General features: G+C 40.0%; 1 protein-coding gene across 1 annotated transcript in view; it reads right to left on the bottom strand.

Moving 5' to 3' along the window:
- Positions 1-26,527, bottom strand: part of tmem232 (transmembrane protein 232) — a 180,029-nt gene that overhangs the window by 145,125 nt on the left and 8,377 nt on the right. Inside the window, exons 2-6 of the mRNA XM_028804512.2 lie at positions 14,376-14,541; positions 13,006-13,117; positions 9,697-9,802; positions 6,470-6,627; positions 4,072-4,171 (exon numbers count right to left, since the gene is read on the bottom strand). Coding sequence (XP_028660345.2) covers positions 4,072-4,171; positions 6,470-6,627; positions 9,697-9,802; positions 13,006-13,117; positions 14,376-14,512 — 613 coding nt within the window. The 5' untranslated portion in view covers positions 14,513-14,541. The remainder of the gene's footprint in view (positions 1-4,071; positions 4,172-6,469; positions 6,628-9,696; positions 9,803-13,005; positions 13,118-14,375; positions 14,542-26,527) is intronic.

Genomic DNA, 26,527 nt, shown 5'->3' with positions numbered 1-26,527 from the left:
CGCAGTGGGTAGCGCTGCTGCCTCGCAGTTGGGAGACCTGGGGACCCGGGTTCGCTCCCCGGGTCCACCCTGCGTGGAGTTTGCATGTTCTCCCCGTGTCTGCGTGGGTTTCCTCCGGGCGCTCCGGTTTCCTCCCACAGTCCAAAGACATGCAGGTTAGGTGGATTGGCGTTTCTAAATTGGCCCTAGTGTGTGCTGGTGTGGGTGTGTTTGTGTGTGTCCTGCGGTGGGTTGGCACCCTGCCCGGGATTGGTTCCCTGCCTTGTGCCCTGTGTTGGCTGGGATTGGCTCCAGCAGACCCCCGTGACCCTGTGTTTGGATTCAGCGGGTTGGAAAATGGATGGATGGATGGATGGACCCTGTATTGTATACAAGTTGATAAAAATGAAAGGCATTGTACAGCGTCTATAAAAAGGATTCACCCCCTTGGATGTTTCACATTTTATTATTATACAACACCAAACTACAGTGCATTTCATTAAGATTTTTTAACATTGATCAATAGAATGAGACTCTTAAATGTCAAAGTGAAAACTGATGTCAACAAAATGGCCTAAATTAATGACAAATATAAAACACATTATTGATCACATAAGTATTCGGCCCCTGCAAATCAGTATTTAGTAGATGCACCTTCTTCTTTGTGAAACAGCTCAAGCTCTGTCAGGTTGCATGGGGATTAGAAGTGAACACCTTTTCTAAAGTCCAGCTGCAAATTTTCACTGAGTTTAGATCTGGACTCTGACTCAGCTACTCCAAGACATTCACATTGTTGTTTCAAAGCCATTTCTGTGCAGGTTTAGCTTTATGCTTGGGGTTCTGGTCTTGCTGGTAAACAAATCTGCCAAGGTGTAGGTTTCTTTCAGGCTGCATCAAGATTTCCCCCAGGATTTGTTGCATTTTGTTGCATTTCCTTTATCCTCTACCTTCACAAGACTTCCAGGGCTTTCTACAGAAACTAATCCCAACAGCATGATGTTGCCACCACCATGTGCCACAGTGATGATTGTGTGCTTTTCATATTGTGAAGTGTGTCATTTAGTCTGATGGCCAAAAATCTGAATTTTGATCTCACCAGACCACAGAACACTCTTTGAGTGCGCTTCAGAGGTTCCCATGTGTGATATTTTAACAACAGCTTTTTCTTTGTCACTTTCCCATAAAGCTGTGACTGGTGAAGAACCCGGGCACTGCATAGTCTTTCCAATCTTAGCCTCTGTACCTTGTATCCCTTTCAGAGTTCTCATTGGTCTCTTGGTGGCCTCCCTCACTAGTTTTCGTCTTGCAGGATCACTCAGTTTTGGTGGACGGCCTGCTCTAACAGATTTACAGCAGTGCCATACTCTTTCCATTTCTTAATGATTGATTTGATTAGACTCCAATGGATTTTCAGTGACTGTGGTGGGTTGGCACCCTGCCCAGGATTGGTTCCTGCCTCGTGCCCTGTGTTGGCTGGGATTGGCTCCAGCAGACCCCCGTGACCCTGTGTTCGGATTCAGCGGGTTGGAAAATGGATGGATGGATGGATGGATTTTCAGTGACTTGAATGTTTTTTGTCTTCATTCTGTGACTTGTGCTTTTCAATCACCTTTTCACAGACTTGCTTGGAGGGTTCATTTCACTATAAATTAGACTTTCAAGTTAAGCTGTATTTATACTGCAATCAGGTGAAATCCCCTGACACCTCTGACCACAGACAGATAATTTCCATTGAACCAATAAAATGGTGAAATTTCCAAGGATGAAAACTTTTTTATAGGTACTACATAATAGATTGATTGCTAGATGACAGTCCCCTGGAGTGCTGCAGTGCCACAGATTCCCACAGGGCACCCTCAGACTTGTAGTTCTGTTGGGTTTCGAGGGTGCTATCAGGGGGTGCTGCAGGGACTAGAGAGCCCTGCTTCAGCAGGCTCCTACGTTACCCAGAAGTGCTTCCGGACCAAGCCTACAGGACATTGGAAGTACTCCCAGGTATTAGATAAAAGAAGCCAGCTGCCATAGTTCTAGGAGCTTGCTGGAGGAGGAGTGGAGGAGGAAGTAGAGGCAAGAAAAGAGAGAAGAAGAAAAGAAAGTATTGTGTGCTTTATTTGTACTGTGCTGTGAAGGTGGAAAACAGTTTTGGAAGCGTTTCCCACAGAAATAAAAGCCTGTGTGTTGCTGGACTTGTGTCTTGTGTGTTGTGTCTGTCTGTGTCAGGTTTGGGGAGCTGCAGCCACAACAGAAAAAGATTCATTTGTATGTACAGAATTATAATTCATACCTAAATTTTGTAATATAATTTGTCTGAAACATGATTTTCTCTAATATGAAAGGTAGAGAGAGACTGATATGATAAAGATAAAAATGAAAGACCCTATAAAGTTCATACTTAGTTTTGTACACTGTATGGAATTGTTTCTTTTAAATAAAAGCACTGTTTGCTCTTTGTACCTTCCCCTTGTTTCACTTGGTGTCCTCATTGTCCAGATCATCCGGTTACATTACTGACAGTGTCAGGTATCAGGTTCAAGAGGCTCCCAAAAGTTAGAAGGGAGCATGGAGCAAGAACCTGCATTGTCACAAGGGCCATTAGGAACTGAGTAGCAGAGGAGCTAAGGACAAGAGCAAGATATGAAGTTATCCTGGAAATGCCGGAAGCAGGCAGTAAACATACAAAAGTCCACAAAAGACTAAGTGGAAAAACCCTTGCAGTACATGTGTATGATCTTATGTCTACTTGCTATGTATTGAGCAAAGAAAAATGGATTCTGGTACAATAGATAAAGAGTGAATTGATTTCAACATTTGTATTAAACAGTAACACTTTTCAGTAAATGCTGGGTGTTAAATGCATTGTCTGTTGTTTGTATTCTACTGTTGTCACTAGTTTATGGGAGACAAGCAAGTAAAGCTCTTTGTATTGTACACTTAAACTGAAATGTGTCTAATTACAGCATTACTAGTCCACATTGATCCACATAAGAACTGTGTAAGTTTACATTGCCACCATTTACTTTATGGCCATTGCATGTAAGGCTGTCACACTGTAGTTATTCCACACTGTAAATCCATAACTTTAAAGTCTAGCAAACATGTGCATCCATTGTCAGGGTTTCACTTTTTAGGCAGGGATTGCAAAGGGCATAAAACACTTTACACTGAGTCCTGCTGAACAGATTACTCTACACATAAAAACTTTGAATAATAAAAAAACTTTCTTATGTTTATTTCAAAATTTCATTCAGGAAATTTGGCAATATATTGTTGCTTAGCGCCATAAGTTTTATCAGCAAGATCAGCGGGACATTCTAAAATGCTGTGTTGAGCTCCAGTGATATTCTCGTCACTTCCATCTGTCACAGATTATGACGATGATGTGGAAGGAGCATTGTTGTTAGTGTTAGTCAGTTCAGCATTCAACAGAGGAACACAGTAAGAACGAGCATTCTTGTGAGCATGTCTGCTTTGTAAATGTGTCAAATATCCATCTGTCATGGTTTCCTTAATATTACTGAATGACTTGAATACAAATAGTTCTGGCATAAACGTAACTATGCAGCTTTAATCAATGGATGTGTTGGATTAGATTTCTAAGTGTATGATGCAGTTTGTTGAATGTTAGATGCTGATTTACCATATATATTGGAATAAAGTTTAGAAGTGGTTACAAGTGTTTATGGTCTGAGATCGATCACTCGAGTCATTCTGATGCAACACTAAACAGCCACACAGTGAGATACGTTATGTTATATGACAAGAGCATTTTTGAAAACATGACATTAGAAAATAAATTTATCATTACTACAATATTACATATGTACATCTCATTGACAAATGTTGCACCCCTCTTGCCCATTCCAACCCCTGCCTATGAGTGCATTATATTTTACAAAATATAATTCAATGTTTAAGAGTTCAATTGGCATGAAAATTAAATGACATTGTTAAGCTCTGACTTTCTACTAACATTGAGAGTCACAGTTTAGCTACTTCAGTTAATTGCATTACACAGATATTATTATGAAACACCTTAAGAATAAATATTTAGCAACATTTTAATATAAAATGCTAAACAAATGACTACTATACCTTGTAAGTAATTAAGTAGGCTGTGTCGATTGTTTTGAAATCCATCTTGGTGTCCAGCCAAATGCAAAATGAGAAGTCTTAGGAAGACAAAGTAACCAAGCTATTGAAAAAGAAGAGTGAAGATACACAGTATGGCTCTGTGGGACCGAAGCCCAATGGAGCTGCAAATCAGATTGCTCCCTAACAAGAATGAACCTTCAGCAGAAGTGACATTGGCAAAGGCTTCTTTGATCATTAATCAGGAGGCATGAAGCACTCCTGGAAAACCAGCTTTTTCTTCTCTAATTTACAACACTTCACTGTCTTATACTAGATGACCCTGGGAAATGTTCTGTTGCTCCCTCCTTTTTGTGCTGCCGTTCTTGCACAAATTAGAAATGGGGGCTCACAGGTTTCCCCTTTCTAGGAAGTGTTTATCTCAGGAGCACCAAAGAGGGCCGCCTGCTTATCCTAAGTGATGGATGTCCTGATATTCTAAGGGGACACTCCTTGAGTCTCTTTTCCTCCCACCAGTGAACTATTCCTCCCTGTCTTGCAGCTTCAAAGCTGACTGATGAATTATGAAACTCAACCTTTTCCACCTCTACCTAGAGATGACAGATGACATGGTACATCCTATGGCTGCAATACTGTTAGTACTTTCTGGCAGTTGTGGCCTACATGGCACCCCCTCAATTAGCATGGTGGATTACTGGGTAGTATTACCACCTCAGAGCAAAGCTTGATTCTTGGCAAGGGGGACTTTTATGGGATGTTTGCATGTTCAGTGAGTTTAGATGGGAGACCACCAAACAGTCTAGTTCACTCCCACAATCCTAAGAGGTTAAACTGTGACTTCAGACTTCAGGGTTAGCCTGACATGAGTGTGCTGTGCAATGGACTACTGTCTCATCCAGCCATGTATCCATTGTGGCGGATGGTTGGGCCCCTTACCCTGCTGGGATGCCTATATGATGGAAGGACCAGGGGAGAGGACATGTTCATGGCAATACCTCCCCCGGAACATGAGAGGGCAACCACTCTGGATTGCATCAGGGCCACAGCTGGGAGCTTGGAAGCTCAACCCTGCTGAGGCCTATGACCACCGCCACACTCAGAAATGATGCCAGAAGAGGATCCGGGTGCACCTGGAGCATTTCAGGGTGCCCATGCAGCACTTCCACCACACCCAGGAGTGCTGTCGGAAGAGGATCACAGAGCGCCTGGAGTACTTCTGGGTGCACTATAAAGGAGGCCGCCTCACTTTGTTCGAGGACCCAGAGTCGGGAGGTGGACGACAAAGCTTGCTGGGAGAGGAGTGGAGGCAGCAGAGAAGAGAAAGAGAGAGAAGAAGAAAAAGATTTGGGTGCTGTTGTGCTTGAACTGTGTAGTATCGTTGGGAAATGGGGGACGGCATTTACCATGAGAAGAAAGATAAATAAAGTGCATGGTGTTTGCACTTGTGTGTCTCTGTGCCTGTCTGTGTCTGGGTTTGGGGAGTTGTATGTCCCCACCACGCTTCCACATCATCAATGCCTGATGTCCCTCAACTTAGAGCAGCAAATGCACACATTGAAAAGAGAGCTGTATGTACTGTATGTACGATCTTAGGCCTCCTTGCTATGACAGAGAAATGACCTGAGAGGCTGATTTTAAAAAATCAGCAGTGCACATCCTTTACAATGAAAGCCAATAATGTATATTACAATAACCCCAGAACATGTCACTTTTTATGAAAAGTAAAAATTAGCCTTCACATAGACAAATTGATACTTGTTAAGAAGCAATTATGAGGTACAAAGTTAGGATTACATAAATCACTGAATCAGAGCAGCACACTTACAAACAAGGCATATTTACTGTAATGTCTAATTCTGGCCTCCAAAAGAGCTGCATAAATTCCCTGCTAAACCCTAACTGCTCAATCTTAGTTATTACATTGGTAAGCAGCCTCAGAAATGTTTATTTCTGAATTAATTAAACTATATTCAAGATACCGTGAGCTTTTTGGATTTATAGTAATTTTTTGACTGAAATTAACACATTACTGTACTAAAAAGTTGCCTATAGCGAGAAGATCCTATACAGAAAATAAATACAATAAATCCAAAATTATTACTACTGTATGCTAGTGCCATCTTGTGGCCAAAAAAGGTAGTAGACTGATTAGTAATCTTGATTTACTGCTCTCCATTTTACATTTTTACAACTTTCATAACATTCGTCCATCTATACTCAAACCGGCTTAATCTAATTATATGCTCATGGTGTACTGAAGCCTATCTTAATAATAACAAGGGGAATACATTTTATAGCTGTTACTTTAGATGCAATAAAAAAGAAAGCAATAGAATTCACTTTCCCATATGTCTAAGTCATAAGTTCTTAATCAGTTTCATAATGATAGCCCCCACCATACCTTTAATATCTTGATTTCATCAGTGCCCAGGAATGGCTTTTCTGCAGTGCTGCTGCAAACCCAGTAGAGAACGGTCTCCGCCGCACAGAGGAGAACAAGCAGCTGCTCTGGGCTTATTGGTGCATGATCCAGAGACAGTGCAAGAATGTCCAAAGCCTCTTTAAAAGACATACACAGAATAGAAGAAATGAGTACACTTCTTAGCCTAAAATCAGATTAAGTACATTTGTGGGTTTTTTTTTTTTTTTTTGCAGTGGTACGTAAATCAACTTTGAATAATATGATTTTTAGGACTTGAAGTGAAATTGGACGGTGCAACTAATGGACACTAGAGGAAAGGCAAATAGGGAAATTCCAAAGATGTCTGATCTTCATGGTACAGAGAGAGAGAGGGAGGGGGAGAGATGATGATGGAAGGCTGAGAGAGATGTTAAAAGACTTTCATTTCAATTAAGGGTAGCTCCCAGTCCCTGGGTGGGAAAGCACAGATCAGGCTGCCACTTTACAAGGTCAAGCAGTGGAGACATGACAATGTTAGGGAGCCTCAAGCTTTAGGGCTGCAGAAACACCAGGGGCTGCTAGAGTGAGACAGAGGATGAGTTCTAGTGTGGTGTGGTGTCCATTCATATCAGAAGTGACCCCAGGAGAGGTTTTAAAACTGTTGTTAGCCCAGAGGCCCACGAGAGATGGGGAATGGGTTCAAGAAGAGGCCAGAGCACAGACAGAAAAAGAGCAAAATTCAAACAATGAGAATGGAAGTGCTTGGAACTGTACTGGTGGGTAGTGATTAAAATAATAATTCATTACATTTATATTGCGCTTTTCTCAGTACTCAAAGCGCTATCCACACAGGGAGGAACCGGGAAGCGAACCCACAATCTTCCACAGTCTCCTTACTGCAAAGCAGCAGCGTTACCACTGCGCCACCTGTGAGGACATGAGTGATACGATTCGAGGAAAACTGCATTTGGAGCAAAAGTCAGTGATTTACTCTACAAAATATTCTGCAAAATAAATTGTGTTTCATTGCCAGTGAAATTCATACCATTCAACCAAGAATTAAGGCACCTAGATCCTGTCTCAAAGTGTTTACATGCATTACTTCATTACTTTGTCGTGCGTCTGCTTGTCATTTAGAATAGAAACAAGCATCTCTAGTGCATTAGGCAGCAACAGAAAAGAACACCGGTAAACACAAGTAAACAAGGCTTTAAGAAGTAATATTCCTTATTTTCCATTCAATTAAAAAAAAACAAAAAACTTTAAAATCCTAAAAACACTTTTATGAGTATGGCATTTTGCATTTGGCAAAAAAAAAAAATTTGTTTAATTTTTATGAAACTTTGATTCACTGTTGTAAACAACATTATCTGTATTCTTGACCTAAAACTTCATCTAATCTTTAATGACGTAATAGTAATACATACTGTACAAAGTATTGATTAAATAAATGCCACACGAAATCTTTCTTTTAATACATCCACTGAGCTCAGTGATCCTACATTCCTACATGATCAGTGTAACATCATAGATTCTGATTCAGAAGAAGACTTACATCCATGTGGCAAAGTTCGACTGCATTAAGAAAAAAGGTATTGATAAAAAAAGGTTCCAGAGTTTTACAAAAACAAGAGCTTTTACTACCAGTGTACCATCTGAAGATGGAATGAACAAAAACTTGCATCCGGCTCTAGGGCCATGTAAATAGAAGGTGTTTTAGCATCTGCTTCTAGGAACAGCCGTCCTGTTTCCCTGCACCTTCTCATCTGCTCCTTTATTCTGTGTTGGTCAGCTTCCTTCTGCAAGTAAACCTTTACCCCAATTTCCACATTAAATAAACCTCAGGTGTTCCACTTCTGGTCCATGACAGAGTTATGTTCATTTTCAGGGGTGGATCTTCAAAGAACTAGGAACTCCAGGCCTCAGTGGCCCTCTTTATAGCCCAACATCACTGATCGCCAAAACAGGCTTATTGGCACAAGCATCCATGACTTCTGGTGGGCTAGCTAATCTCTCCAATTATCAGTAGTTCCCCATTATTCTGCTTCTGCAACCTAGAGTTGTATTGAATTAAGTGTTGGAACAATCCACTCTTTTGGGAGTTTACACAACTGTTCTCCTAGTCCTCCATTAGACAAACGTGACACATCAAGTTGACCTTATCATTGATTGCTGCTTTGTGTTCTACCTTTTCCAAGTGTATATTACCCATTGAGAACATAACCTCCTTACACCATTTATATATTTCCTATCTCACTTACCCTTTCAGGGAGCCAGATGTCTATCTGTGCAGCATTGAGCATACATGGAGGACAAGTTCTGGAAGAGGTATCAGTCCATAAATGGCACATATTTTTTTCCTTTTAATACCAAAGAGTCTTCTTTAGACATCATAATGATGGGTGTCTCTTGGAACATGTTCATTGTACATCTCATTCCACATTTTCTATCACCAACAAATCTACAGTACACTTTTATCCATATTGTAAAGTGCTATGTAAGCAGAACTTTTCTTCTTCTAGTTCATTATAATGGCAACACGTATTGATTGACTACATGAATATCTAAAACCCAGAGGTGAGAGATAAAGATCTTGTCAATCACCTGTAGACTACTCTTCAATGACCTCATTCACACTTTCTGACTTGTCACCTGCAAACTTCACACTGGTTGCTCCTCTGTTCATCATCAGGCTTTTCATCCACATCAACTCTTCTTTTCTATGCATTCTTCTTAAATTCCTTCTCATGTTTCACTATTGGTAGAGGATCACTGTTACATGTTAGCTTCCATTGTCTCATGTTGGACACCACTTCCTACACTATCTTAAACCGGCAACAATTCAGAACACATTTCTGGAAAAGCCCCCACCTTAACTTCATCTTTGCATTTCACTTTCCCCAATCACTGCTCACATTACCATTCAACCTTCTGAAAATATTGACTTTAGTGCAGACCTTAACTTTTCATTGTCACATGACTTTTTAATGGCCTATTCTCTTGCCTGGGTGGAACAGGGTCGTGACTCAATTGCAAAAATGTTGGACTCTGGAATGGTATCAGCCTTAAAAACTCTCCTCCAAAATGAAAGTACAATATGGTTATAAGATACCCTATTTCTTGAAATTGTTGCTTTAAATAAAATGAATCTTACATTATACGTTTAATAGAATGAATCTTTCATTATTTGTTTCCCTTTTAACCAACAGCAGAAAATTAACACTCACCTTCTTGTATTCTGCCTCTACATAATGCCAGCAACAGCAGCTCTGTCCATGCTAGAGGAAGGTCAACGTGCTCTCCAACACCAAGTGTACTAAGACCAGCTCTGCGCTATAAAACAATAAGAATCTTAGCAATCAAATAATATACAAAGTATAAAATGCAATTTTAGACAATTTCTAGCCTTTGTGCTGTTTGAAATGTAGTAATTAACACATAAAAACTTTTTTATTATGTTTATGTTTTATTGTGTTATCGGATCACCTATGCATTGCACCTAAAACAAATGGCACTAACTAGCCTTTCAGATTCTTTTCTAGATGAGGAATAGGAAGTAATGTCAAAATAAGCTATATACTTGTTACCAGTAATCTGTTAACTATCTCAATGTCCGTGCTGCTCCCTGAGGTTTCAGCCTTGGAACCTCCATGGCAGGCAGATCACGGACTGGACTCTCTTTACTTTCAAATGTTTAATTCAACCCAGTTTACTACCAATAGAGGGCTTCATAAGAGCATCCTCTTGTGCCCTTAAGGGACTGCATTTAGAAAAGGAATGAACAATTTACCTTCTCAGCTCATTAGTAAATGTCAGACAGAGACACTGGCTTTAAGTTTTCAATCAAAAACTATATTTATTTGCAATAAAATCAATAACAGCAAGTGCAAAGCAATACATAGTCATTCAACCTGGGTAGGATAAATCTTCATGCAGTCCCATTAGCTACAGCAAGACATTGTTGAATATCCCAAGTGGTACAATTCCTTAGTTACAGAGTATTTGTTCTCAAGCAGAACAAAGATGTTCACAGAGTAAGAGCTCTCTAAAAGTTTCAGTTTTTGTAAAAATAAAAGAAAAAAAATGGCAGACACAAGGTACCTCTCCACACCCCCTAACTCCCCCCAAAAAAACGCTCAAACAGCATGTCTCACTTTCTAACGCCTGTTAGCAGGGTGTGCTGATATTTTACATTTAACCAAAACACATTAAAAATATGTACAGAAAAGACACCAGAAAATGTTACTGGCATCATTATCACTAATAAGAAGATCACAAATGAAAAAAACTCAAGGTCATGTTTTTCTGGGACTCAAAGCTAACTAAGCAAAACACTCCAGGAGCTTATTCATGTTTAAGCTTTCCAAGCATGCATTGCACTCCTGTTCAGCTTTACAACTTCAGGCTAAAGGCCTATCGCCTCACATCTGTTAGAAGAAAACTATTTTGTGTAAAGTTTTTGTAATGAACTAAACTCTTGTCTTCAAATTCTCTGCACACATGTATTCTAGGCTTCTATATAGCCTTCTTCATGCCAATACTGGTAACAGTAAACCTTCATTGTTACTGGATGTGCCCATACATTTTAAATAGATAGATAGATAGATAGACAGATAGACAGACAGACAGACAGACAGACAGACAGACAGACAGACAGACAGACAGACAGACAGATAGACAGATAGATAGATAGATAGATAGATAGATAGATAGATAGATAGATAGATAGATAGATAGATAGATAGATAGATAGATAGATAGATAGATAGATAGTCAAGTCAAGTCAAGTCAACTTTATTTATAAAGCACTTTACATACAACAGACGCTGACCAAAGTGCTCAACATAGGCTAAAATAAATTTTAAACAAAAACAAAATAATAAATAAGCAAATAAAATAGATAGATAGATAGATAGATAGAAATAAAGATAGATAGATAGATAGATAGATAGATAGATAGATAGATAGATAGATAGATAGATAGATAGATAGATAGATAGATAGATAGATAGATAGATAGATAGATAGATAGATAGATAGTATTAAGCCCTCAAGCACGGGGAGGTGGTTGTACAGATGACACCAGCACAAACCTCTCTTCCATTCCTGTCATAAAATGGAGGAACACCCACAGGAAGAACCCTGATGTCACTACCAGAGGATTGTTGGTAGCTCCGCCTCCTACCCTATTTAAAGAGTGTGCTGACCAGAATTCAACGTTCATTAGGGAAGCAGCTATCAAGGAGTTTGGACCTCATCTTAGGAGCTAAAACTTATTTTTGGCTGTAAAGCCAAACGATTGTACTGTTTTCTTTCATTTCTTTTTTATTTAAACTTGGACATTAAATAGGGCATCTCAGAAGACCCCTATTCTTTATAATCTCTCCTCGATATTTTGCAATGGATAGTGCTTTATTTGTCTCAATTAAAAATTTGGTGGAGTCCTGTTAATAGTAAGCATTCACTCGGCACACAATAATCTTCAGCAACTGATTCTTAAAAAATACAACAGTTTATAAGCCTTATTGTTCCAGCAACAAACAATTCAGGTTTTGATATCATTCCTTGGAACCCCAAAGTTGCAACATTTGAGATTGATATTTATAACTTGTCATATCCATGAATGCTGGGTTGATTACTGCTTAGCGTACAATGCTGACAGGATAGGCCCTGCACCTAGTGACCCTTAACTGGATTATGCAGCTTTAATACTGAATGAATATTCATGAATTTTTATTTGGCTAATTTTTACAGATTAGCCAGAAAACAAATCCAAGTAATTAATTAAGCAAATGAATTAGAAATATTTGACAATGAATTTCATATGCCAATGCAAACACTTTGGAATGTTTTTACATTGGAATGGGATTTCAGACTTTGTTTGTGCTCAAAATCTCCCCCCAGTGTATCCTCCACCATTTTCATTGTAAGTTTGATTGTAGACACCATCGCAGGTTTAAGCTATAGGAAATACAGATACAGAGATGGGGAGAGACTTACAACTTTATATCACTGATAATTCAATTGATAAGGAGGAAAGCCGCTTATGCATCAATAGCTCCAGGCATATAAGTTTGATTACTTTGTCAAGATTGTACCTGTACATAATTTATTATGGTATCCTCCACATCAGTACTCTGCATTCTCTGGTTTGCAAACGACGTGCAAACTTGGCAGGTTGGGTTGCTAGGACACTGGGTTTTAATAACAAGGCTGCCTATTCAATTGACACTTCTGATTCAATATGTGACCCTGAGAAAGTGACTTAAACTGACTGCATTTCAATTGTAGAAAATAGAAATTAATTTTAATGTATCACAATCTTGTATTGTAATACATGTAAGATACTTTGGGTAAAAGGCAGCTGCAAAATAAGTAATAATAATTATGTTGAACCAGTAAGTGTAAATGTGGGTCTGTGTGAGATTTTTTCTTGCCTTGTGCCCATGCCTCTGGCCCTGCTAAAAAAGAATTGAAATAAGTGGGTTTACATGATGAACTAATGGACAAAGATGGAGATTGGACTCAGAATTTACCTTGCATCTATTTAACATCTTCATGGCCAAGTCAACGTAATATATCTGTTCAGAACCTTCCTTTGCATTCTGAAACTGCTGGATAAATTCCTCAGTAATCTCAATTGGGTTCCTAAAAGACATACAATTAACACATTGGCATTATGTTTCATAGGAATAATAGTATAAATTAATGAGTCTGAATTTTGTTAGTGCATACCAGAACAGTTAGATGTTGAGATGAACATCAGTACCTCAAAATCAGCCATATTTGAAGACTGACTAAAAAGAGTACCTTACTTTTGATAGGTGAATGGGGAGCTGCAGTCCCATATAAACAGTGTTAATCATTGCATGAAATTGTTCATGACAGAGGACAGAGGGGACTGTAGAAGTGTAACCAATGGTGGTTACGGGGGCTCATTACTGCAAGTGTTGAAATGGACGCTATTGGTGGATTTGGAGCTAAAAGCTTGGCTGAAACTCTGACTTCACCACACAATCTACATCTCAATCTCACCAATGGCCAAGAGCTTTGGATAGTGACCAAAACATAGACATCATAAGTACATGTTGCAAGCAGCCACAAGGCACAGAATCAATGAAAGAGCAAAGAACTCAATATTCTGCAAAGAACGCAGATTTGATATGTTGCTTTTCTGCATCAAAATGAGTCAGTTGAGGGAGTTTGGACATCCCTTCAAGACATCTCATAATGGAAACACATTGGCAAGGGAACAGTGGAAAGTATGGAACCTCCCCAAAACAGCTGAAAACTGTTGCTTGGTAAAATCAGGTCAGGTGACTTCCAGCTGCTATGGTAATGGGTCTCTTACTAGGAAAGTGGTACAGAAAATGAAATGATTTTTGCTTGAAGAACAGATCTTCTTTGATCATCAACGTTTGTGTAAAAATGTGGATTGTGCTGTTAATAGGTTTATTAAGTGTAATGTTTACTTAGATATGTTTCCTTGATATATGTAGTTTTTTTTCTCTGTAATTTTCTTGTTTCAGTAGAATGGTCAATTTTTTCCATAGCTCTGTATATATAAAATCCAACATCTGTCTGTCTGTCTGTCCGATTTTCATAAACTACTAAAGAACTACTTAACGGATTTAGATCAGGTTTTTTTCTACAATTTGCTTGAACATTCTGGATGATTTTGTGATTCATCCCTCATCACGCTAAGTATTGCAGTTCACTTGCAGCCCATTTGTGCTACTCCGAGGTGCTGAGCAGCCTGTTGTCTTTAGCCTCCTAGACTTTTGCATTCATCCAATGTGGGCCCTTTACTTTTGGAGCATTATTAAAATAAGAGATCACAAACAATTGACTTAGGACACTAAACCTACTGAAAGAAATAAAATAAAAATAACTTTAAAAACCTTACCTTTGTGATGAATCCTTTTTCTTTGAGGACTCTTCAATTTCCTGAACCTTTTGCAACAGTCTGTTTTGCAGTTCAATCTGATGACTCTGGGACACAATCCCAAAGCTCTGAACAACCGGCACTTTGAAAATTGGCATTTCGTGACAAAAGCAGCTTGTGAGCACACCTGGAAAGCACAGAAGATAACTGCTAGAGCAGCATGCTAAAATGATCAATTCCATCTGACCCCAAGTACACATTAAGAAATATATGAGACTGAAATATAAGAGCATGTTCTGTAAGCATCTGGTCTGATGCCTGTTATAATAGGAGGGTATTCTTCAGCGGTCTCTCCTCACTTTGGAATACAGTACACCCCCAGAATTCGTGGGGGTTACGTTCCTAGAGCACCCGCGAATTGTGAAAAACCGCGACTTTTGGATGTGGTTAAAAAATGCCTTTTAAATGCCTATTTTTATAGTTTAAATCCTAAATACAGTATGACCCCAAAGCACTTTAATTTTGTTTCAAACTCAGCTTAATACATTAATACATTACCTAAAAACAGAATGTAAAGGTAAAACCATATACTGTACAGTACTGTACTGCTGTTTCTCCAGCGGTGCTAGAATGTAAAATACCGATGTTACCGCTATACATACTGAAATTCATGCAATTGCGTTTTCTTTGGTATGCGCTGTCATTTTCTTTGTTATAAGTAGAGTAAATACATAATAATTTCATTTAATTAAAATACAGTAAAATGTACGGGTACTCACCAATGATTAATGATATTGATTATGATGATGATGATGATGATGATGATGAAGTAGCTGTGCAGTACAATGCAGAGGATTTAAAATTCTTTGGGTGGCACCTCTTCTTCAGGCGCTTCAGGAGGAGTCGCATCTTTGGACGGGTCTTCTTCTGGTGGGGTTTCGTGCTGGCTTTTCTTTATAGGTTTCAGGAACATTGTGATGGGAAGTTGGTACAGTATCTCCTGCAGCGAACTGCTGGTACAATTTCCGTGCTTTCTCACGGATGATATTACCATCCAAGGGGATGTTTTTCTTCCTGCAGTCGGTGATCCACAATGCCAAGGCAGATTCCATCCTGACCATATTTTTATTCCTTTCGGTCGTTACCTTTTTGGCACTATCACAGAAACTTACAGATACGGTACTCCAGATCACTGCTTCGTTCTTCTTTATGTAGCGTGCGGTGCTTTCATTAATCCCATAGTGGCACGCTACTGCAGCATAACTTTTTAGTTCCCGGAGCAAATCCAGTAGTTCAACCTTCTCCTGGAGTGTTTTAAACTTCTTCTGCCGCTTAGGCTCTGTGCCAGAAGCCTTAGAAGGTACAGGGCGTATCGGCGACATCTTGTGCATTTAAGAACAGCAAAAAGAATAAAATAACAAAATGGAAAACACGAGGACACTCAACTGGAGATGTGTTACAGGGCAGCAATCAATCAGCAGCAAGGAGAAATGAATAACGCTCTTGGACTGGCTACTTTCACCATCCCAAACCGTGTTTCCCTCAGTGGTTGCTTCCTGTTCTCTCTGCAGCACAGTATTGCCATGGAAAAAAAACATAAAAAATAGCGGAGGATATTTGCTCTTTCCGCTAACAATTAATAGTTAGGTTCCAAGAAAAAATCCGCGAACGACTGAGTCTGCGAACCCTGAACCGTGACTTTGCGGGGGTCTACTGTAATCCTGATTAGCCTAAGATACAGTATATAAAGAGAGGTGACTTTATTAAGGCATGCATAAGGGAAAGATGACTGCTGAAAACACTGTACCAATGAAACAGAAAAACAAAAATGCTGTAGACACTCTGGGCTTGGCATCACAAGCATTTTCTCTCTACTTATGATGAGGTGGCTCACTCAACTACAAAACTAAACCACTTCATTCTCAACTCCATTTTCTCTCCCTCACAACTTTGAACTGTCTTCTATGATGCTGTGTGTTAAGGGTCCGTGGCGGTGCAGCATTTTTTGGGAAAATCATTGAGGCAACATAGACCTTCGCAGTGCAGATGTGTTAGAAGACAGCTGTGTGGCTGCCGAGAACATTATGATGGAATGTGCTGATTGTGCATAATATACATGAAGGTGGTTGATGCCGATGTCCTTCACTGACGCACCGCCATACCCAATGGGTATTAAAAAGGTCTAGGAACAAGAGAGCAGGAGAGCAAGAGTGAAAAGGAGACCAAGAGCGTGGCGGTAACTCAAAGAAAAGACAAAGAGAGAGAAAAACATCAGGATCGAGGCTGAGAGAGGTGCAGAGGAAAAGAGGCAAAGTATCCATGCAGAGCAAGAGGAACAGCACTTCAGGGTAATGTCACTCCTGCTTAGTAGTAGAGAGGAGCAATAACGGCAAATCGCTTGTGATTGTTTCATAGACAGTGGAAATTTTTAAACAAAGTCTCCACCAAAAATCTACATTCACATTCAGACCAAATTCAGAGGGGTTTGGTGCTTCATGCCTCCAAGTCTTTTTTACTGTTGATTGCTGATCTATTTTCACCGTGTATGTGCTTTATTTTTTTTCCATCCTTTGGATGATTTGATTAAACAGTGCATCCTTTTGGACCTCAACACTCATTTTTCATCTTGTTTTCATTGGTTTTACAGAACATTATTAAGAACATGTCTAAATACAAAAATTAATTAACCCATTGAGTTCCTTGGCCTCCCAAACACTCAAAATAATTCTTTGATAATTTTTAAAGATGAACATACGGCTACAAAAAAATGTAAATACAATTCAGATCATTGTAGCACTGGCTATACATTGTCTTGGCAGTGTGACTTCCAGGACCTTCCCACCTAGCAACAGGTCATTATGGCATAGCAATGGGACTTGAATTTCGTCATGGCCAATAAAAAAAGGGTAATCACTGTCAATTTCAAATAATAACAATAATTAAAATGAACTTCAATGACAATGCAATCAGAAAAATAAAGGTATTTTGGATTCTCACCAAAGTAAAAAAACTGGAAGATCTCAAAGCAAAATTGTGAAGCTCAGAGAAAATTCACAAAATATCAGCTATCATGAGTGTCAGGCTACTGCAACTCAAATCCTAGACTGAAAGGCTTGGGTTGCTGCTGGAAGAGGTGTTGATGAGGGCATCAGAAGGTGCTTACCCTGTAGTCTTTGGTTTGATCCCAATGCCCCAGTGCAGTGACAAGGACACTGTGCTGTAAAATGGCTCTGTTCTTCAGATGAGATATAAAACCAAGATCTCTGAGCATCTTTCAAAAAAAGTATGGTGTATCACGATGTCCTGGCTAAAATGCCAACCATAATCTGGTCATATTGGCTCCCTAATCATCCCCTGTCTCTAACTGGTTATTTATGTCCATCACTCCTTCATCACCTAATAGCTAATATATGGTGAACGTATTGACACAAGAATAGCTACCAACAGATCACCCAGGTGGCTCCTACACATTGATGGAAGTTGAAGTGGTTCCCGCCTGCCTACAGTATGTTAAAGCACTTTGAGTAGTGATAAGAACATATAAATGTAATTCATTATTATTATTATTATTATTATTATTATTATTATTTTTATTATCTGTGGTGGGCTAGCACCCTGCTCAGGGTTTGTTTCCTGCCTTGCACCCTGTGTTGGCTGGGATTGGCTCCAGCAGACCCCAGTGACCCTGTAGTTAGGATATAGCGAGTTGGGTAATGGATGGATGGATGGATTATTGTTATTATCATTTTTCTTCAGCAGCATCCAGTTTCTCAGCATAGCCATTAAATGACTGGATCATCAAGACAGGCCCCACGCTTTCTGTCTTAAAGAAACAACATGGTTCCATTCATCCCAGTCTAGGATCATTCAGGACTGTGCACCTTAACCAGTGGCCAGGTAATTCCATTCCTCCCTGGCCTCATTCTTAAAGTGGCATCTCTGGCTAGAGACAATGTGCTTCAATCTGTAGCCCCGAAGATCTATTGACATTCAACCTAACCTCCTCTCTGATGGCCTCTAAAATTTAACTTCTGGAGCAGCGGTCGCCTATTCCAACAAAGTCATATATAAACACTTCTGCTTTAGTCAGTTCTCAATTTTAGTATTTTAGATGTTTCCTCTAAGGCTTTCTGCTATGCTTTATAATCTTTGTGGTGCCTTAGCCCCTTGCAACCCCATCACATTCATTAATGAGTGAAAGAGGGATAATGTGACATGTCAGAGAACAAAATATGAATGAAGGAAAATTATATTTTAGATTGAGGGTGAATTTAAACCTTCTCAGCATTATGTTTACCACAGAAAAATGAGTCAAACATGATGAATTTTTCTCAAACGTTAATGTTATTATGTGTAACAGAAACATGTACATATGAAAATGTCATAGAACCACCACTACCGCAAAACTGCAAAAAATATAACCAACCTGCTTACTGGGATAATGACCAAAAGGTAAAGTAAGCAGAACCCAAAAAACGCATATATATATATGTAACATCAGGCTTTGTGTCAGTGACTGTTTCAAAGCATATCACACTATTGACATTTTTTAAATCTACATCAATACAGCAGTGGACACTAGGCATACTATCCATCCATCCATTATCCAACCCGCTATATCCTAAGTACAGGGTCACGGGGATCTGCTGGAGCCAATCCCAGCCAACACAGGGTGCAAGGCAGGAAACAAATCCCGGACAGGGCACCAGCCCACCGCAGGGCACACACACACGCACACACACATCAAACACACACTAGGGACAATTTAGAATCGCCAGTGCACCTAACCTGCATGTCTTTGGACTGTGGGAGGAAACCGGAGTACCCGGAGAAAACCCATGCAAATACGGGGAGAACATGAAAACTCCATGCAGGGAGGACCCAGGAAGCGAACCCAGGTCTCCTAACTGTGAGGCAGCAGCGCTACCCACTGCACCATCGTGCCACCCTAGACATAGTATTCCTAGTGTATTTATGTTGACATTTTCATGTTGTATTTTAAATGTATAAAAGAAAAAACTTTGTCAAAGTATATCATTTCACTCTATATATTTTAAATAGAATAGAGTAATGCACATAAAACAAAAACTAAAGTAGACACAATACAATCAACATGTGGAAAATTAGAGGATTCCCCCAAAAAATAGCATAGACCCAAATTTAATATCTCACATGTAATACCACAAAATATGTACACACAGCAAAACAAAACTCAAAAATAAACGTTCTATACATGTCAATGTACCAAAAATTAAGAAGTACAAATATTGTACATACTGTACAAAAACAACCAAAAATACAATAGAAATGTATATACACAGGGCGGCACGGTGGCGCAGTGGGTAGCGCTGCTGCCTCGCAGTTGGGAGATCTGGGGACCTGGGTTCGATTCCCGGGTCCTCCCTGCGTGGAGTTTGCATGTTCTCCCCGTGTCTGCGTGGGTTTCCTCCGGGTGCTCCGGTTTCCTCCCACAGTCCAAAGACATGCAGGTTAGGTGGATTGGCGATTCTGAATTGGCCCTAGTGTGTGCTTGGTGTGTGGGTGTGTTTGTGTGTGTCCTGCGGTGGGTTGGCACCCTGCCCGGGATTGTTTCCTGCCTTGTGCCCTGTGTTGGCTGGGATTGGCTCCAGCAGACCCCCGTGACCCTGTGTTCGGTTTCAGCGGGTTGGAAAATGGATGGATGGATGTATATACACAGATAGGATAAATATACCGCAAACAATAGAAACAATAATAGAAAACATAATAAATAGAGTGTGCTAACTAGAAAAAGAACTAACAGCCCAAGTTATTTACAAAAATGATCAGAAACAGTATCATGAAGAATAAATAGGCATAAAATAAGAAGAAGTGTCACTGGATTCAGAACCTATTCAAGGTGTAGATTTGGCTAACATGTTTCAAGGAAAAACCTCTTCATCAGGGTACACCAAACCAATAAAGAACTATGATATAGGAACAGGAACTAGTAATAGTAGATCCACCAATAATCCATCAATCAATTGACCCAAAAATGAAAGATCACCAATATACGAACAAGTAAATATAGAGGAAAATCAACTGGGGGGCTTGTAACTAGCTCACACACTCCACATAATACAGACATCTGTATCTGTCTGAACACAAATGAAGACCTATACTATAGTCTATACTATTTTTAGGGAGGAATATTCTAATTTTCCATATGCCATATATATTCACGTATAAGTTGGGTCTTGAAACCCAAAAAATCGATCATAAAATCAGACCCTGACTTATATTCCCGTTCAAAAATGTAACACTTACATTTTTTTTAACATCTTCTTGCATCCTCCAATCTCGCATCAGTTTCACAGGCGCATCGAGTTTTGTTGCAGCAGCACAGTTATCAATTTCTTTCGCTACTTCAACGTATAATTTAAAACCAACTTCATATTTTCTTCTGATCAAATGCTCCATCGTAGATAAGGGATGCTCTTACAATAAAGGTGTATGAGGGTGTGAGATACAAACGTTGCTTCGGAATAGTTTGGGTATTACCATGTGGTCACATAGGCACAATACATTGACAAAAAAGGCAGTGTGTTCCATGGTTACTCTCTGAGGTGGGTGTTAGCATATCGTAATGTCTTGGACCAATAGCGTGAGTTTTCCACATTCGACTTAGATAGATAGATAGATAGATAGATAGATACTTTATTAATCCCAATGGGAAATTCACATTCTTCAGCAGCAGCATACTGATACAATAAATAATATTAAATTAAAGAATGATAATAATACAGGTGAAAAAAAACAGACAATAACTATGTATAATGTTAAATGTTAACGTTTACCCCCCCTGGTGGAATTAAAGAGTCGCATAGTTTGGGGGAGGAACGATCTCCTCAGTCTGTCAGTGGAGCAGGACAGTGACAGCAGTCTGTCGCTGAAGCTGCTCTTCTGTCTGGAGATGACATTATTTAGTGGATGCAGTGGATTCTCCATAATTGATAGGAGCCTGCTGAGCGCCCTTCGCTCTGCCACAGATGTTAAACTGTCCAGCTCCATGCCAACAATAGAGCCTGCCTTCCTCACCAGTTTGTCCAGGCGTGAGGCGTCTTTCCTCTTAATGCTGCCTCCCCAGCACACCACTGCGTAGAAGAGGGCGCTCGCCACAACTGTTTGATAGAACATCTGCAGCATCTTATTGCAGATGTTGAAGGAAGCCAGCCTTCTAAGGAAGTATAACCGGCTTTGTGCTTTCTTGCACAGCGCATCAGTATTGGCAGTCCAGTCTAATTTATCATCCAGCTGCACTCCCAGATATTTATAGGTCTGCACCATCTGCACACAGTCACCTTTGATGATCACTGGGTCTATGAGGGGTCTGGGCCTCCTAAAATCCACCACCAGCTCCTTGGTTTTGCTGGTGTTCAGGTGTAGGTGGTTTGAGTCGACATTATCAAATACCAGAAATTTTATAGTAAAATCAAGTCCCGACTTATCCGTGGGAGAACTTATATACGGTATTGATTGTATTGTGTTTACCTCTTGTAATAGTGTTTGTTTTATGTGCATTACTCTAATCTATAATAACTGTTTTTAATTTATTTAAAATATATAGAATGAAATTCTATACTTTGACAAAGTTTTTTCTTTTATACATTTAAAATACAACATGAAAATGTCAACATAAATACGCTATGAATAGTATGCCTAGTTTCCACTGCTGTATTGATGTAGATTAAAAAATGTCCATAGTGTTATATGCTTTGAAACAGACACTGACACAGCCTGATGTTACAATCGGGTCAGTTGACACTTAGCTTAATCTGCACACTTTTGGGATGTGTGAGTAAAAGCAGAATGTCTGGAGAAAAACTCATTGAGACACAGAAGGTGATGGTGAAAAATAAACAATGAGGCAGCTGCACTAAGCCCTGTGCCAACATTCCACCCCTGAGTATGATCCTTTCTTCTACGATTTTGTTATTCAAAGCACTGGATGCCAAACACTGTGGAATATCAAGAGACACCACTGACATCCCAGTGCTTGACTTTAAACCTTAAACTTTATCCTCACTGAAAAGTGGCTAACAAATTCATTTAAGTTCTGGTCCACATGAACTTAGCCAATGTGCCTGATTGATTCTACTCAACTAGGGGGCTCCGCCCCCTGCTCGCTTCGCTCGCCAACCCCTGGTGTTGGGAATGACAAAGAGCGTGATGTATGAATGAGATATAGAATAGTGTGACGGTGTAGATGATGCAAATAGAAAGCAAACAATAAAGTGTGTGGCACAGTGTAAAGGTTTATTTGAAAACTTCTTTGTACACGCCGTTTAAGTGTAAAAGGTAATTCCAGCTCAGAACTTGTAAGGTCATTTAAGATGGTTATTGTTGTGATCAGAGTCAAGTTTGTCAGAGCTTAGAAAGAGTTGTGTCTCTCCAGGAAGTAATGGAATGACTTGGGTATTAATGTTTTCCATATTAATATTTTTTGGACATAATATAGTGCGTTGTGTTAAAAGGGGCATTTGGTCTAATGAGATTGCTGTTCGAAATGTCTCTGTAACTAAGTTGTCGCAGATAAAGGCTTGAGGAATTGTAATAATATGTGCCTGAAGTCCAGCTGTATTGGTGAGTGTACCATCTCTCAGTTGTAATAAGCAATTGTTATGATCTGGTTCTGGACATCGTATCTTTTTTACTAACTGTATCTTTTGAAAGCAATGCCAATTGTCTGCGTATTTTAAGGTGCACTGAACAATAGCTGAATGCATGGCATCTGGAAGAATAGCTAATCACTGTCTAAAATCTTCTCCTCATAAAAGTACCTTTCCTCCAAATCGAATATTATTATTCATAAACGTTTGTAGAAGTTTATGAATGGTGTTGAGTAAGTGACTTAATGCCATTGTACATTCATCAATAAACAACATTTTTTCAAGACGGATGTCACGTGCAGTGCCACCGTTAATGTTCATAGTGGATACCGATTTGTAGGATCTAATGTAGTTGATAAAGATTTCACTTTCAGGTACATCGTCAGTTATAAGCCTCTGTAGATATTCAGTATGTGAATGTAAAGAAGGCAGTCTAATTTGACCCTTTTGACAACAACGTGTAAATGTATAACTTGTATTTCCAGTTGTTTCTCCAGGGAAGTGAACTGAATGACAATGATTGCAAATGACATTCATTAATCCGAATGCATTTTACTGGTGTATGTTTTTCTTGTGCCGTTTGAGAGGCGCGTTGTTGCATGTGTAGTATTTGGGACGTGTTGTTTTGGAGCTGTAATCGATTTGCCTGTGCTGTGTGAGAAGTCCGTTGTAGCCTTCGCTGCCATTAACGTATGTCTGAGACGGGAGGTGTTTCGTTTTGAATCCGTGCCTGTTGCGATGCAGCACTTTGATTGATAGTTTGCGTCATGTGGATCTAGGATGTAGATTTGTGCATATTTGCGTTGTTGATTTGTTTCAGGGTGCACTGTTCCAATGCGATGCAGTATTTGTGCACATATGCGAAAGTAGTATGGGCCATTGCCTTTTGGTGGCCTGATATTTACTCCGGTATATGCAAAAGCAAATGAACTATTGTAGGATCTAACGCAGTTCATAAAGTTTTTACTTTTAGGTACATCGTTAGTTAGAAGCTTTAGTTGAGCTTTGCGTTTTTGGAGTCGAGACATTTTTTCTTTTAGAAATATGGATAAGTAATAAGGAGAATTGCACTCACTGTTAATATGGAGACTTTTCTGCGGTTGAACGGTTAATAGTGCCTTATTGTAATGAGATCCACCTATGCTGCATAGCCGTCTATTTTGTTGTTTCTTTCGTTTTCGTGTGTTTGTTCCTGTTATCCTTTCCTTTTCGTTTTGTACCCGTGACCGTGTATTCATGACTTGTTTCTTTCTCAGCATGCGAAATATGGATAAGTAATAAGAAGGATCGCAGTCACTGTTAATATGTTTCTTTTTCTGCAGTTGAACGGTTAATAGTGCTTTATTGTAAGGAGATCCACCTATGCTGACACCTATGCTGTCTAGTGTGAAGGTGTTGATGTTCACTTTAGAATATGTGGCTTTGGGTGTCACTTCTTATGGATGTGTGTGTGTAAGGGGTTGAGGATTGTTGTCGCGCGAGCATCTTCTTTCTTTTTGTGTTCCTGTGTCTTGTTGAATCCCCCTGTTTGTGTGTGTCCCGTCCCTTGCTTATAGGGTCTGTGGGGTGGTTTTGTGTTCTTTTTTTTGTGTTCCATGGGCTTGTTGAATCCCCCTCTTGGTGTGTGTCCCGTCCGGTGCCTGTAGGGGGGGGGGTGCCTTGCTGTTGTGCGCGAGCCTCTTTTTTTTTTTTTTTTTTTTTTTTTTTTTTTGGGTCTAGCCGACCCTCGCGGACTCTTTTTGCGCCTGCGCAGTACGTCTTTTTGCAGCTACGGCCCATTGCCGGATGTGCCTGCGTCCATCATCCGGTTTAGCATTCTCGGTTAGTAATATGGATTCTGTTCCAGGTCTGCATGGCACTCTTCCCTGGGTATGGTCTCAGTGCACTTGAGCAAGCTTAATAATTATGCAGCAGGAATGAGTCACCTAAGTATGAGCTGGCATTACATCACAAATAGCAGAAGCGCCTATAAAAACTGCAACTCTGCAGTCACACATGCTTTTCCAACTAGTGTGTCAAAAAGCAAGCAGCCCTTTTAAGGACTGCAGCCACCTCAAAGAGCCATGTAAAGAGCAGAGAATCCATCCATTGTGGCACTCAGCATAGACGCTACATTGGTGTCAGAAGTGGGATGAGAAGACCTACAGTCTGACTTAGCAGAGCGCCGAGTGCTTTGGAGACCTAAAATGAACTCGCTTGGCTCTTCAGAGGAGGTGCTGGAGAGTCTGAAGGCTCAGATCCATAATTTGGAGTGCCGTTTGAAACAGCAGTAGAGGGATAGAGACAACTGAGAGACTGGCACATCTGCAGCTCCACTACTGCTTCTCCATCTGTTAAGGTCCATTAGACCGGGTGAACAGACAACAACAGAGCTTCAGCCTCATGGAGCTGGGGAAAGGTGTGGCAGATTGACTTGGCACATGACTCCCAGTAAGCTATGAAAAACAGGGCTGGTGATAAAAATGCACAACTAAAGGACAAGGCAGATTGTAGTGGCGTTGGGAGAGTCTCAAAACTAAGATCCAGACCTGGAATGCAGTTTGCAGCACCAGTTCAGTAAAGGGGAAAACCAAAGAGACTGGAACATCTGCATCTCTAAACAAGGAGGTTCACCTGCTTGCTTACAGCTGACCAGAACTGAACTCCTCTGTTGCACCGCATGACAGCACAGCACTTAACATCCTGGTTGTGCCATCTGCCAGTGCAGCACACAACATCCCTGCTGCACCCTCTGACAACACATCACTCCCAAATCCTGCTGCACAACTGAAGCGGGAGAGAAGACCACCCCATTATTTCAACGAGTTTGTGCACTGAATTGGAAATGACCACTGCGCTGGACAAGTTACATCAGCCAGGGAGCTGGCATTACATCATCTTTAGCAGGAGCGCCTATAAAACCAATAACTCTGCAAAGTCACACGTGTGACCAACTACTGTGGCAAAAGGCAAGCAGACCTTTTAAGGATAGCGAGCCACCTCAAAAAGCCACGTAAAGAGCAGAGAATCCATCCATTGCAGCACTCGGCACAGATGCTACAATATTTACAATGTTAGTATGTATCTGGAAGTCTAAAAAGGACACAAAATCCCTGCATCCCTGGATTCAGAGGGTCCCACTATCTACGTGTCACTCCAAAAGGGCAGGAATAGCAATGTAGCAATGGCACCAAGTGACACAGCAGGATAGCCAAAAGAGAAACAGAAGAGAAGTTCATTATCAGTTTATACTCATCATTCTGGCTGTATTTTTGAAATGTCATTTGTTCTGAAGAAAGGATTTAGCTGAGCATCATCTGAATATGAATGAAAGTATTATGTTTTCTAACAATATCTCTAAGCAGCATGTAAAGTGAAAACAGTAATGGTCCACATCCTGAGCCTCGAGGGACACCATATATAACTTCATAATGTAATGACAGAGTACTATCGTCATATTTCTGTGCATACTGAAATTGATTTGATTAATATAAAGCAAACAGCATGAAGATGGTGTCCGTGAGACTAATGCAATTTTCCAGCCAATGTAGCAGAATAGAATGGTCA

Source organism: Erpetoichthys calabaricus, chromosome 7, assembly GCF_900747795.2.
Source record: "Erpetoichthys calabaricus chromosome 7, fErpCal1.3, whole genome shotgun sequence".
Classification (NCBI taxonomy): Eukaryota; Metazoa; Chordata; class Cladistia; order Polypteriformes; family Polypteridae; genus Erpetoichthys; species Erpetoichthys calabaricus.
This window is presented reverse-complemented; position numbering and strand designations above follow the sequence as displayed.